The sequence below is a fragment of the Sus scrofa genome, chromosome 15 (genome assembly GCF_000003025.6).
Source record: "Sus scrofa isolate TJ Tabasco breed Duroc chromosome 15, Sscrofa11.1, whole genome shotgun sequence".
NCBI classification, from domain to species: Eukaryota; Metazoa; Chordata; class Mammalia; order Artiodactyla; family Suidae; genus Sus; species Sus scrofa.
This window is the reverse complement of record NC_010457.5, coordinates 50792692-50805150: the sequence shown is the minus strand read 5'-3', so window position 1 is coordinate 50805150 and position 12459 is coordinate 50792692. Positions and strand designations below refer to the sequence as shown.

Genomic DNA, 12459 nt, shown 5'->3' with positions numbered 1-12459 from the left:
CCACTGATTGAGGCCAGAGATCGAACCTGTGCCCTCACGAATGTTAGTCAGATTCATTTCCACTGAATCATTATGGGAACTCCTCTCAGGTCAGTTCTACTCTTTCATGCTGCTCCTCGGCCAGAGACAATGATCCAGAGTTTTGACTACTCAATTTATTTCTCCAAGTGGATCTGGAGAAGAAGACTCAATCTCTCATAAACTCCATCTTGGGTTTAGAATAGTGCAAACTGGTGCCTCATTCTAGATTTGTGGCTACTTGGTTATATGACCTTGGGCAAATCACTTCTACACTCCACTTGACTCTCCCTATCTTCCCAGCAGAGATAATACTATCTCACTTCGAGGGTTCAGTTCTGCTGTAAAAAACAACAAAAATATATTATATATATATTTAATATGTATATATGTATTTATATATAACAAAAATATATTTGTGGATATATAACAATCGTATATATTCCTTCCTTGAGCAGGGGATGCACTCAAAGGTTCTTAGATTCCCTCCTCCTCTCTTGTCATTGCAATTTTACTTGACTTTTTAATTTCATTTATTAATCTTATTAGCTCATCTATTTCCTAAATTTTTTCTTCGAAATATAGCTTTTACTTTTGGTCCATTTTGGAGACGGTAGTAAAACTTAAATGCAATTTTGGAGAAACAGAAGAATTCCTCTTTTCTTTCTTTTTCTTTTTTTTCAAAATACTCATTTGTGATATAACCAGTTTTGAAGAAAGGAAAGTCGGAGGATGAATGACTATTTTCCAGAAGACAGGTAAAGCATATTTGGTAGATTAATTCCCAATTCACCTTCTCAAAGGAAAAGGACAAAACCCTCATTTACCAAGATTCTAAAGAGATTTTCAGGTAAGTCCCTAGCCAGGCCCCCATCAGTCTTTGCTTTGAAGCCTTCATTCCCCAGAGCTTGGTTTTCCTGACCGGGTCCCAAACATTTTATTGAGCTGCAAGAAGAGTGGAGGAAGTAATCGTGACAGTCACAAGTCTGGTGGCACTCAGGAGAACAATGGCCTCTGTGCTTATCAGGGAATCAATCTTTCTGCCTATCATCTTCTTTTTCTTCTGAAGAAAGTGACTTAGAGCAATTACCTCATCCAGAACAATTACCTCACTCTAAACTGTTTATTCTCCAGAGAAAGGTGTTTGGGAGCCAGGTAGCACTCTGACCAGAGAGATGGATTTTTTAAAAGTACTCTATCGATGTTAAGTGTGGCAGTGGGGAGCTGGTGGGAAGGTTGTTTTTCCTTCAAACCAAGACTTCATTTTCTATGGGGGTCCACCAGGCAGAAGGGGACATATTCTGACCAGCTGAGTTCCAATGTCCTTGTGGGCTCTTGATCTGTGAGAGGAAGCGGTGCTCTTTCTATGTAGGCTTGAACTCAGGGCCATATCCCCAGGTGTGATCTTTGCTCTCAAATGGTGTGGCCTGAGGTATTCTCTCTTAAATGACTCCTTCTTCCAAGGGGAGAATAAGACGCAGCTGTGAGGTATTTTCAAAGCAGTGAAGTAAAGATTTGGTGGTCTGTTCAAAACAAAGCACACTTGTAAGAAAAGTCTTCTTTCCTTACAAAGGCCCAGCATCACTTTTTTTCCAGATACTTAGGAAAAGGCAATTCCAGAAGGCCCAGATTAAGACAAAGAAAACAGTAGTCATCAGAAAAGAGGGAGCTTTCTGAAAAGTTGGGAGATTGTGGAGGTGATTAAGACCACAGACTAGGGAATTGGGGGAACAAAGTAAAAACAAAAATTGATCACACATTCCCAATGCACCGATGATTGTAATTTCCCAATTTCTTTAAGTACATACGTGTGTGTTTAGCCTAGTGGCAATGATGGGTTTATTCTAGTGCGATTTTCCCCCAACTTGGCATGTCTTTTTTTTTTTTTCTTTCTTTTGAATTTTTCAAGAGTGATGTCTGATTTGATTTTTAAAATATGGATACAAAAGAAGCAGCACTGTGAAAAGAATCAAAGTTGAACAAAACGGAGGTTTCAAGGAAGCAGCAGACTCAGGCGGCAGAGAAGCCCGCATCTTCCTGCGCTGGCTTGGCCTCCAAGAGGCCCTCCGGCTTTGCTCACATCTTAAAACGCGCGCGCGCGCGGGCCCGGCTCTGGTCCGGCTTCCCTGCTCCGGGAGTCGGGGCGGTTTGCGGAGCGTGGAAGAACCTGCGGGTGCGCGCAGCGGCCTCAAGGCTCACCTGCGCCTCCCCGCCACCAGCCCCACGCTGCCTGCCGCCGCCGCCCCTCCCGCAGCCCCGCCCCGGCCCGGCTCATTGGCTGCCACTCCGAGGGGAGGGGAAGGGGCGGCCGCGGGGGTCTCATTAGCGATGCGGGCTCCTTCCTCCACTCCCTAGTCCGGAACCCGGCGGCGGCGGGAGCGCTCATGAGTGAGCGGTGCAGCGGGGACGGCGGGCGACTCTGGCAGTGACCGAGGTGGCAGCGGTCACCCCGCCGTGGGAAGCTATGGGGGCACGGGTATCCTCTGGGTGCTCAACGCGCTGCAGCTCCCAGCGCTCTGCCCAGCTGCTGTAGGGAGCGGCTGTGGAGCAGTCGCTCGTGGCAGACCCCCGGGACCCCCGCGACTCAGCCCCTGGCTTGCGGTGCCTCTCCTGGGTTCCCGGAGCGCGGAAGAGCATCCGTCCTCTCTAGTGGGGCGAGCAACATGGGGAGAGCGGCCGCCGCAGGAGGAGGCGCTGGAGGGGCACGCCGGTGGCTCTCTTGGCTGGGGCTCTGCTTCTGGACAGCCGGGGCTGCGGCTGCTAGAGGTAAGTGCGGATCAGAGTGGGCGGCGGGGCCGGAGGCTAGGCGGCTGAGTGGGACCCGCACCTACGGCGTTGGCTTCCCAAGTTGCTTCCTTGATCTCTGCGCGCGCCGAGCCGAAAGGGGTGGGACCCAGGCAGAGGACCTCCGAGGGGACCACTGCCTTCCACCCTGAGTTTGAGATCAACCGCAATCCTACAGGTTGCTGGGACGGGGGCCTCTACCCTTACCTTGCTTTCGTCGTTTGCTCGTTTTACCAAGCCCTCCCCAATTGCTGCAGACTGGTATCCCCACATCTTCACTCCAGTCTCGCTCTCCCCAGTCCTCTTCACTTCCTTCCGAGACGAGATGTTCCCGGGTGGGCGCCCGGAGGGGTGTCCGAGAGTGCTTCGGGAGAGGGGCCAGGAGATAAGAGTCTCCATAGGGTGGATTTGAACGGAGAGGGCGCCTTTTCCTTACCGGGAGCCGAACTGCACCCAGGCTGAAGTCCTTGTAGCCTGACACCCCCCGGGCAATAGCAGCCCGAGGTCTTAGGCAGCGCTGGGCTTTCTTTCAAGGAGGCTGCGTTTGTGCGGGAGCTGGGGAGAGCGGCGTGCTCCATCGGGTTTAACTGCTCCTATAGTGCCCAGCCTGGCTAGTAGTTGGCTCGAGGCAGCTCACCCCGCGCCTCCTCTCCGTGACCGGTGCCGGCTGTAGCCAAGGGAGCTTGGCGAGCTCGGGGTCTCTAGAGCGGCAGGGAAGCCGCGGCTTCCTTCCGACTTAGCAACGCAGACCCCATTTTTCCTGGATTCCCCGGACTCTAGCAGAGTGAAATTTTGCACCTGGTTTCAGCTGCACGCTGAGCGAGGACAGGGAGCATCAACTTAAAACCCGCGGACTTGTTTTGAAGGTGATCAGAGGCAATTTTACACATAGCTGGACTATGGCTTTACCTTTGAAATTAACTGGAAGCTGCTTCTCTCTCTTTACCTTTCTCTTTTCTCGGGTGTCATCCATTAGGCTTAGATTTTGTAATTGTATTAAATGGTTTACCTAAACGCTTGTTCGGCGAGAGGTGAAACTCATCTGTCCACCGCACCTCTGCTCTTGCTGGCTACCTTGAGCATATTGTAAGTAGCCGAGAGACTGAAAAGGGTGGAAAGACGGTCACAAAAGAACCAATATAATCTCATTTTTATAAGAGCTAACGGTGTGTTAAAAGCAGTCGTGCTGCCTGCAATGAATTTAAAAAAAAAAAAAAAAGGTGGATGGAGGTTTTACCTTTTATGATCCTGTTCGGTGACTATTTGCATTTCATTTCCTGAAAAGTTTCTTTTCTTTTTTTTTTAAACACAGCAAGCTTTTTAAAAAGACGAAAAGGTTTAAAAATGAGCCTCAATGATTGCATACACTGGGTTATGGTGAAGCATAGTTCTTTTCCTTGCTGGAAGAAGCACAAGCTTCAGCCATTTAATTTACTACGGAGAATGCCTCCTTGCAAAGTCAGCTCTGCGTTGTTTTTAATACACTCTTATGGGGAAAAGTGGGTCTTTTCTTTCCTGAATGTTGAGCTCAGTGAATGGGTTCCTGCTTGGTGTTGGGTGCTGAATACCTAACAGTGACTGACTTCCCATACTGACCTTTGGAATTTGGTTGATGGGGGCTGTCTAGAAGCCAGCTTGAAACAAGAGGTAGGGACCTGCCAAGAGCCTCTTGGATGGAGTTTTGCTGGCTGTGAAACTAGGGCTAGCACCTCTTGTCTGCAAGCTGTTCTTCAAGGGACTCCTGGAAAACATACTGTACACTCGGCAGGCTTATTTACAACAAATGTCTTGCACAGATCATAGTCATGTTCAAGACACATGGAGTGGAGCAGTGCATCTCATTAATATTTATTTCCCTTGTAGTATTTAACTTTCTGGGGCAGGAAGCCCGTTACCTTTCACACCTGTCAGAGGTTCCCCAAGCAAGAAGCAGTAAGCAGGCTATGAATCCTGTGAAGCCACAGGCACCTGGCTTTGGCCAGGTGGGCACAATTGGAGTTTTCAGGAAAAAGGTTGTGTTTCGATGTTAAGGTCTCCCAGCCCAGGAAGCTGCCCCTTTATTAAAAGCCAGATGAGGTACACTTGGGACATGTTTGCTGAGTACTTTTCACCACACTTTATGGCATTGCCCCTACATTGTTCTTACTCATCCAAGTTTTTTTTTTGTTTTGTTTTTTTGGGTTCTGAAAGTCTCTCCATGGTGATTTGAACCAAGATGCTTTGCCTTCCCTAAACAACAGGATGGACAGAACTATACCATTTGCTTTGATGATACAAGAATATTGAACAATTCAGTAGCCATTTCTTTACAGTTACTTATCATTCATGTTATGATTATATCAACTTCTTTATTCTTTACCTCCATACTTGTACTTAATGTAAAACCTCTGAAAATCAGAATGGGATTCCAGATGATTGGCTTTGAATGTCCTCAGGAAAATAGTTGGGGCAAGGGAGTGCCCTCACAAACTACCAGTGGCCCAAGGAGCCATGTCTGGTTCCCTCCCTTTGTAAGCAAGACTTGTGATTTATGTTCCTCTTGGGTGGCATACTGTGAGGAAGGGACTTTGGTACCATGATTACTGTATATTTTAACTCTTTCCAACTTAAAAGAGGGCAGTTTAAACGTTATTCATGACCTGCCAAGCGCTAATGGAATCAACATCATGTTGTCACACTGATTTGTTTTTGTTCTTTGAAAGAAAGGAGTACAGCTGTTGATCTGGTTGTGCTTCCTGTGCTGGATACAGTACCTAAGGCATCCCAGGCTAAAGGCTGGGAGGAAGATGCTCTTAGATAAGTGGAGCTTTCACACCATTCCTTTTTCTAAAAATTTCCCTGGACGATGAAATCCTCCTTCTTGTAACTATAGTATTAAGGGTAAGAGAAATACACATTTATTTTATAGGCATAGCGGGGTCATGTGGTTAACGTGTACTTATATCCACTTATCTACCTTGTTCCTACAGTTTTAAATCTAGATTCAATTCCTCCTTAACGAATGTTTTTACTGCCTCCCCCACCCCACATTATGCTGCTTTTTCCTCCCAAATCTGCCCCTCCATTGGGCTGTGAGAAAAGAGCCTTTTCTCCCAGTTTCCTGATGGGTTTTTTCTTTTTGTCACTCTCGGGGTATGCTCTTAGTTCCTGTCCAGAAATCTCTTAAGTGTCTCAGTTCTAAAGAGATTCATTGTTCTCACCTGGCCCTGTAACGGCGGCACCTGGTACTCTTTGTCATATTCGTACAAGGAAAAATACTAATGTCAGCCTTCCCTTCCTCCCTTTTTGAATGACCCATCTGTGGGGTTTTTTTTAATCCCCCCCACCCCCATCTTGGGCTGCTCCAGGACATACGGAGTTCCCAGGCCAGGGATCAGATCCAAGCCTCAATCTCCACCTAACTGCTGCTGTGGCAACACCAGATCCTTAGCCCACTGTGCTGGGCTGGGGGATTGAACCCATGTCCCAGTGCTTCTGATACACTGCCTATCCCATTGTGCCACAGCAGGAGCTCCCTGTCTGTGGTTCTTTAAGTAGTACAGTACCTGTAGGGTGGGAACCATGAGTTCCATCAAAACGGTATGAGTGAACTGGTCTGGTAGTCTGCTGCCTTCATAGTTCTTTTCTGTCTCTTGCCTCAGTGACTTGTAAACTTTTTCTCAACCTCCTTTTACCACCTAAGTACCCAACTTAAAATGTTGCCAACTTTAAAGGTTTATCAAGGAATTGGTTGCTCAGGAGATAGTGAATATTTGATAATCACTCCCTCGTGTCTGTCTGACTTCTTTTTTAAATATGGAGGCTAGGGACGCAGTTTCCAGGTGTTAAGATCTAATCCCAAAGACAGATATATGAAGAAGGATTAGTTCCAGGACACCCCTTTAAGGAAGGTGGTGGTGGTGGTAATGACTAGGCATAGGTGTTGGATGTGGCCATCTTCTTGATCATACCTCTGCCATTAACTCCTGTTGTCGTGTCCACTTGGCCAGTTGTGTCACTGTCTTCTCTTCTGTCTTTAATGCCTTTATGAACTGATAGCATGACTGAATCACCAATGGGAACTTTCCCTGTGTCATTTTTTAGCCACACACTCCAGGTAAAGACATTTACCTGCTTACTCATTCATTTCCTCCATGGCTGCTGTTGGCATGAGACTTGTCATGGTGCTGCTTCTACCCTTTCTATTATGCCTCTTCCTTAAGTGAAGGCATATTTTAGCAGCCTTGTTTGACTATTAAATAATACTAATGACTGTCCTTAGTGGGTGCCATTCATTTTTCTAAAATGTTTTACAAATATTAACTCATATAATCCTTGAAATGACTCTTCAAGGTAAGTACTCTTATTATTCTCATTTTAAACATAGGAGACGAGTTACACAGAGAGCTTAGGTGCCTTGCTCAAGGCCACGGAGTTAGTATATGGTGGAATCTGGATTTGAACCCACATAGGCCGACTCTGGAGCCTGCAATAAAGATGGTTTTCTAAATCATCCTGAAAACAAAAATGACTCTTGTATTTTGGTGACAGAAGTACTAAAATTCCATCTCTATAACCATTATGAGACTTGTAGAAAAATTGAGAGTAGTTGAAATCAATCTAGAAATGTATTCAGATAAATCTCAGAGATGTATGTTGTATAAAAACAGCCACCCGCTCACCATTCAGTTTAATATACTTTGGGATCAGATTCACACTTAACATTCTGAGCGCTTGTGTCTAATACGATAGCTTGCCTTTTTTTTTTTTTTTCTTTCCAATTTTGAATCTCAACACAAAATATTACTCTGATTGAAGACGCCATCCATGGAATGGCAGATCCCCAGAGACTATTTGTTGCCTGTCTTGTATTTTTAGCCTTGTTTGCTGGGGAAAATGTGGAGCATGAGATTTGAGAATAGATTGTTAACACCAGAGGCTGCTGTTTCTGCTGTTTTGGGTCCTCCTGCTGCTGCTCTTGTGAGGCAGATGGCTAGATTCATTTATAGAAAAGAGATATTCGTTCCATTTTGCATTGCCACTTTGAAAAGAACTTTTAATTATTGGTACCACATTGCATTGTCTGGCCTTATTGTGCGAGTACGCATGCTGTGCGTAGAGAATTTGCAGAATCAGGCGGATGTTAATGTATTCAGTTTAGATGGCATTAGAAATCCACTGAAAACTCTCCTGTGCTTTGGGAGTATTTCTTGGAAAATGGGTTGGTGTGCAAGTTGGTGTGTATGCCTGTGTCTGCAACACCCCCGCCCCACCCTACCCCAGACCTCACTGGACTAAAAATCAGGGGTAAAAATAATAGGGTTGTGTTGATGGGGCCGAAGGAGAAACCAAAACAAGAGACCACTCCAGGATGCAAATTATTTCCTAATATGTTTCCAAGAGGACAAGAATTACAAGGAGGGCTGTATTTTACCTCTATGACCAGATTTTTTTTGACAGTTTGCTTCCTAAGTAAGGATGCTGGGAGCCAAGAGTTAGCCTCCATGTGAGGTCATTGACAGCCTCACTAAATGCAGATACTGACTTTCTGCCCCCAAACTTCTGGCTCATACAGTGCAGAAGAGCCTTCCTCCCCAGAGAGGGAGAGCTTGGCACTCACATGTCTTTCTCCACTCCTCCCTGACCTTGTAAGGATAGGAGGAATCCCAAGGGCTGTTTCACCACAACCCTGTAGAACTTGACTCAGAATGGACTTTACAGATGCGTGGTTGTTGCTTAGATTGAATGGTATAATTTCTCCATCAGGTAAGCCCAAGGGGAAATGACATCGCGGACATTCCAGAAGGTAAGTGATGGGCAGATGGCACAGGAAACAGGAGCTCCTAGGGGCTAAAGTGAAGAAAGCTTCCTGACTACTTTAAGGGCCCAGGCAACACCGGAATAACTGTTTATTTTTATTTTTTTTAGTGTCATCCATATCTTTTTTTTTTTTTTTTGTCTTTTTAGGGCTGCACCCATGGCATATGGAGGTTCCCAGGCTAGGGGTCGAATTGGAGCTACAGCTGCCAGCCTACACCATAGCCACAGCAATGTGGGATCTGAGCCACGTCTGTGACCTGCACCACAGCTCACAGGGGATCCTTAACCCACTGAGCAAGGCCAGGGATCAAACCTGCGTCCTCATGAATACTTACCAGATCGTTTCCACTGAGCCACTACAGGAACTCCTCATTTTTTAATTTTATTTTACATTTTTCCTTTCTTGGCCTGCCCCTCGACACATGGAGTGTCTGGTCCAGGAGTCACTTCTGAGCAGCAGCTGAGACTTAAACCTCAGCTGTGGCAACGCTGGAACCTTAACCCCCTGTGCTGGCCTGGGATGGAACTTGCATCCCAGTGCTCCCAAGATACCGCCAATCCTGTTGGGCCACAGTGGGAATTATTTTTTATTAAAAATTTTTAAGTTTTATGAAGTATAGTTGATTTAGAAGGTTGTGATAATTTTTGCTGTACGAAAAAGTGATTCAGTCGTACATATATCCATTCTCTTTCAGCTTCTTTTCCCACATAGATTATCACAGAATACTGTGTAGAGTTCTCTGCTCTACAGCAGGTCCCCATTGGCCTGTGTTTAATTATCATTGGTAGATTTTGATAACTTAATATAAAAGCAAGTGTATTTCCTAAATATTGGATAAGAAGATTTGCCTCTATAAAGAAATTTGTGGCATGCTTTTGTCAGTGGTTTGTGGTGATTGGCAGTTTCTGCCTCATAACAGTACTTATTTAGTAGTTATCTTTATTTGAAGTTAATTTAATAACATCTACTGGAAGAGGAAGGAAAACCAAATGATCATGGGTTATGGAAGCTAAGCTGGTAATATTTGAAACACACAAATCAGTGCTTTTCAAATGTTAATGTGCCTTTGAATTGCTGCCGATCTTGTTAAAAATGTACATTCTGATTTAGTCAATTGGGGAGGGGCCTGAGAGTCTGCATTTCTGACAAACTGCCAGATGATACCATCTGACCACCCTTGGAGTAGCAGGGTCATGGATGATAGTAATTCAAGTTTTTGTGGGTTTTTCTTTCTTTTTCTTTTTTTTGGATTTTGCAATATTGCTTTTCACTTGGGAGCCAGTATGAAGTGAAATTCAATATAAGAGTATTATAAACATGCCATTGGAAGAGGAGGCAAAGACAAATGTCAGGTTTAACAGACAGAAAACGTACAGCCATGCATAAAACTAATAGACATTCAGGGAGTACTGTTCTGATGCTTTCGTGTCCAGTGCTAGTAAAGATGGATGCAAAATCTTCAAATTCGTGGATTTTTGAAGTGATGGGGGCCTGAAGTCTGCATCTACTTTGTTTCTGTAATAAAGGAAACTGAGTCTCCCGGAAGTTGACCAGTTTACGCAAATTGGGTTTTTGTTAAATAAGTGGCTTTTACACCCCCGTTGAATGCTCTTTTCATCTTATTATATCTCTTGACTGGAGCTCCTCTTTAAAAAATGATTCTGAGTTCAGGATGTGGAGAGAGTGAGTCTATACTTAACAAAAACACAACAGAGGAATGTTCCTTTGTGGTACTGATGTGCTCCCCAAGCAGCTGGATCCTTGCTGTTACAACATAGTGTGGGAGCAGGTTTGGGGTCCTTCTTTGCTGAAAGACACTTAGCTCTATTGGCAGTGCCCCCCCCGCAGGCTTTCTGTTTCTTACCCAGCACCTGGCAGTGCTCCTTCCCTGGCACATGCCAAACAGTCATTTTTGCTCAAACCTTATTATGTTTAGGTATAAATAATATTGAGGTAATATTGAGGGTGAGAGGTCTAAAGTTCACTCAACATGGTGATAAAACATCCAGGAATGGAGTTCCCAGAACAAAATTAAACAACTGTTAGGAGGGTTTTACATTGTTCCCTCGCCCCGAACAGATGACAAAGCCTGGATTCCTAGGTGGATTATTCTAAAAAGATATGAGCAAGTGTAAGATGTGAATCTCATGGATTTTGAATAGTAATTTGTTTGCATGGCACTTGACATTTTAAGGTACATTCCCAGTTTTGATTGTCTTGTATTTTTATGTTTACCTTGCTACTGAACAGATGATGAAATTAAGGTTTAGAAATTTTTCAACCAGAGCTGGACAGAGCCATAAATAGCCCTAGGACTAGAAGCTGAGTCTCCAAATGGTTTCTGGGCCTTTTGGACTACTTTCTTCTGTAATTCTGATGTAATTTATTACCTGGTAGATTGGATATACTTAAGCTCGACTGTACAACATTCTGCCCACATTGCATTTGACACGGGGCTCTGGATACAGGAACACATGTGACAGGGAAAAAATACACGAATAAAAATGTGAAAACCTGTGTTGGTTTCTTGGTTTATGTGGTTATTAAATGTTTCTCAGGATTATGAACAGAAGTGGTTCCATTTTGGAAAAGGGGCAGTAGGAAAAGTGCAAGGAGTGATTGGAGGCAAGTAAAATTGTGACTGTGTTTAAGATGGAGTCGTGTGGCACAGTGGTATGTAAAATATTCTGAGAAACTTGCTAAGTGATCCTATTTTTTTTTTTTTAAAAAGAAATTAAAATTTAGTTCAGAAGTTCCTTCCAGGCACAGTGGAAACAAATCCGACTAGGAACCATGAGGTCGAGGTTCGATCCCTGGCCTCGCTCAGTGAGCTAAGGATCTGGTGGTGTTGTGAGCTGTGGTGTAGGTTGCAGATGAGGCTGGGATCTGGTGTGGCTGTGGCCAGCAGCTGTAGCTCCACTTGGACCCCTAGCCTGGGAACCTCCATATGCCTCTGGTGTAGTCCTAAAAAGCAAAAAAAAAAAAAAAAAAAAAAAAAAAAAAAAAAAAATCATGAAAGTAAAATCACAATTAGTTCTTCTCCAGTTTTATTTTAAAGATGCCATGATGCCTTTAGAAAGAGAGTACTGACTTTAATTTGCATAACTTTCTAAAGACCTTGTCTTTATTATTACTGTTGAGTTCCTGTGCTTTATTTTTCTGTCGGTATGTAGTTGCGAAACAAGATTAAAGTCTTTTAATTTGTATTTGGAAGTCGTGTAGTGGCAACAATGCACTTGGACTTCCAATGATAATTTTCATCAGTGTGTCTTGAAGAATTATCTAACCTATTTTTTAAAAAGAAATATAAAAAAAACCCACAAAATAAAATTGTTTGCCAGAAAACGAGAAGCGTGTTATAAGCCTTTTGAAAGGAGCTGGGAAAATTGTAACTGTCCTTCATCTGAATAGGCAACACTTGTCTCTTCCTCAGCCCAGGGACCAGCCACTACAGTGATTGCCAACAGCTTGCATCAGGAAATTTCCAAAGCGGTCACCCTTTAAAAAAAGCAAATCAGGATGTTCACAGGATGTAAGCGTTTGTGGGTTTGCTTTAAAGGAATAAAGGTCTTAAAAATATTTGTCTTTCGTCTTTTTTTTCCACCTTGGAGCCACATGCACACACACATACCTCAGTACAAAAATACGGAAATGAAAACTAAAACCTATTGGTGATTTCCTCAAGTTGAGTAGACAACTTGAAATGCACATCAGTCTCGGGTAGCAATGTGAAAAGACAGCTCTCCATATCACATCCTGCAGCAGACAACACCATTGCTTGTGCAGCCAGTTATTAATAATTGTCAAGAGGATTAAGTGCTTTAATGCTCAGATCTGTGTGTATGTATTATATAGTA

General features: G+C 44.1%; 1 protein-coding gene across 11 annotated transcripts in view; it reads left to right on the top strand.

The window, feature by feature from the left end:
- Nucleotides 547-12459, top strand: part of UNC5D (unc-5 netrin receptor D) — a 607474-nt gene continuing 595561 nt past the window's right edge. For 4 of the 11 annotated variants that reach the window (XM_021076133.1, XM_021076134.1, XM_021076132.1 and 1 more), the window contains exon 1: nt 548-2784. In XM_021076133.1, the coding sequence (XP_020931792.1) occupies nt 2682-2784 (103 nt within the window). In that variant the 5' untranslated portion in view covers nt 548-2681. Of the gene's footprint in view, nt 2785-12459 lie in introns of all 11 variants that reach the window. The other 7 variants (XM_021076127.1, XM_021076128.1, XM_021076125.1 and 4 more) reach the window with 3 other exon arrangements.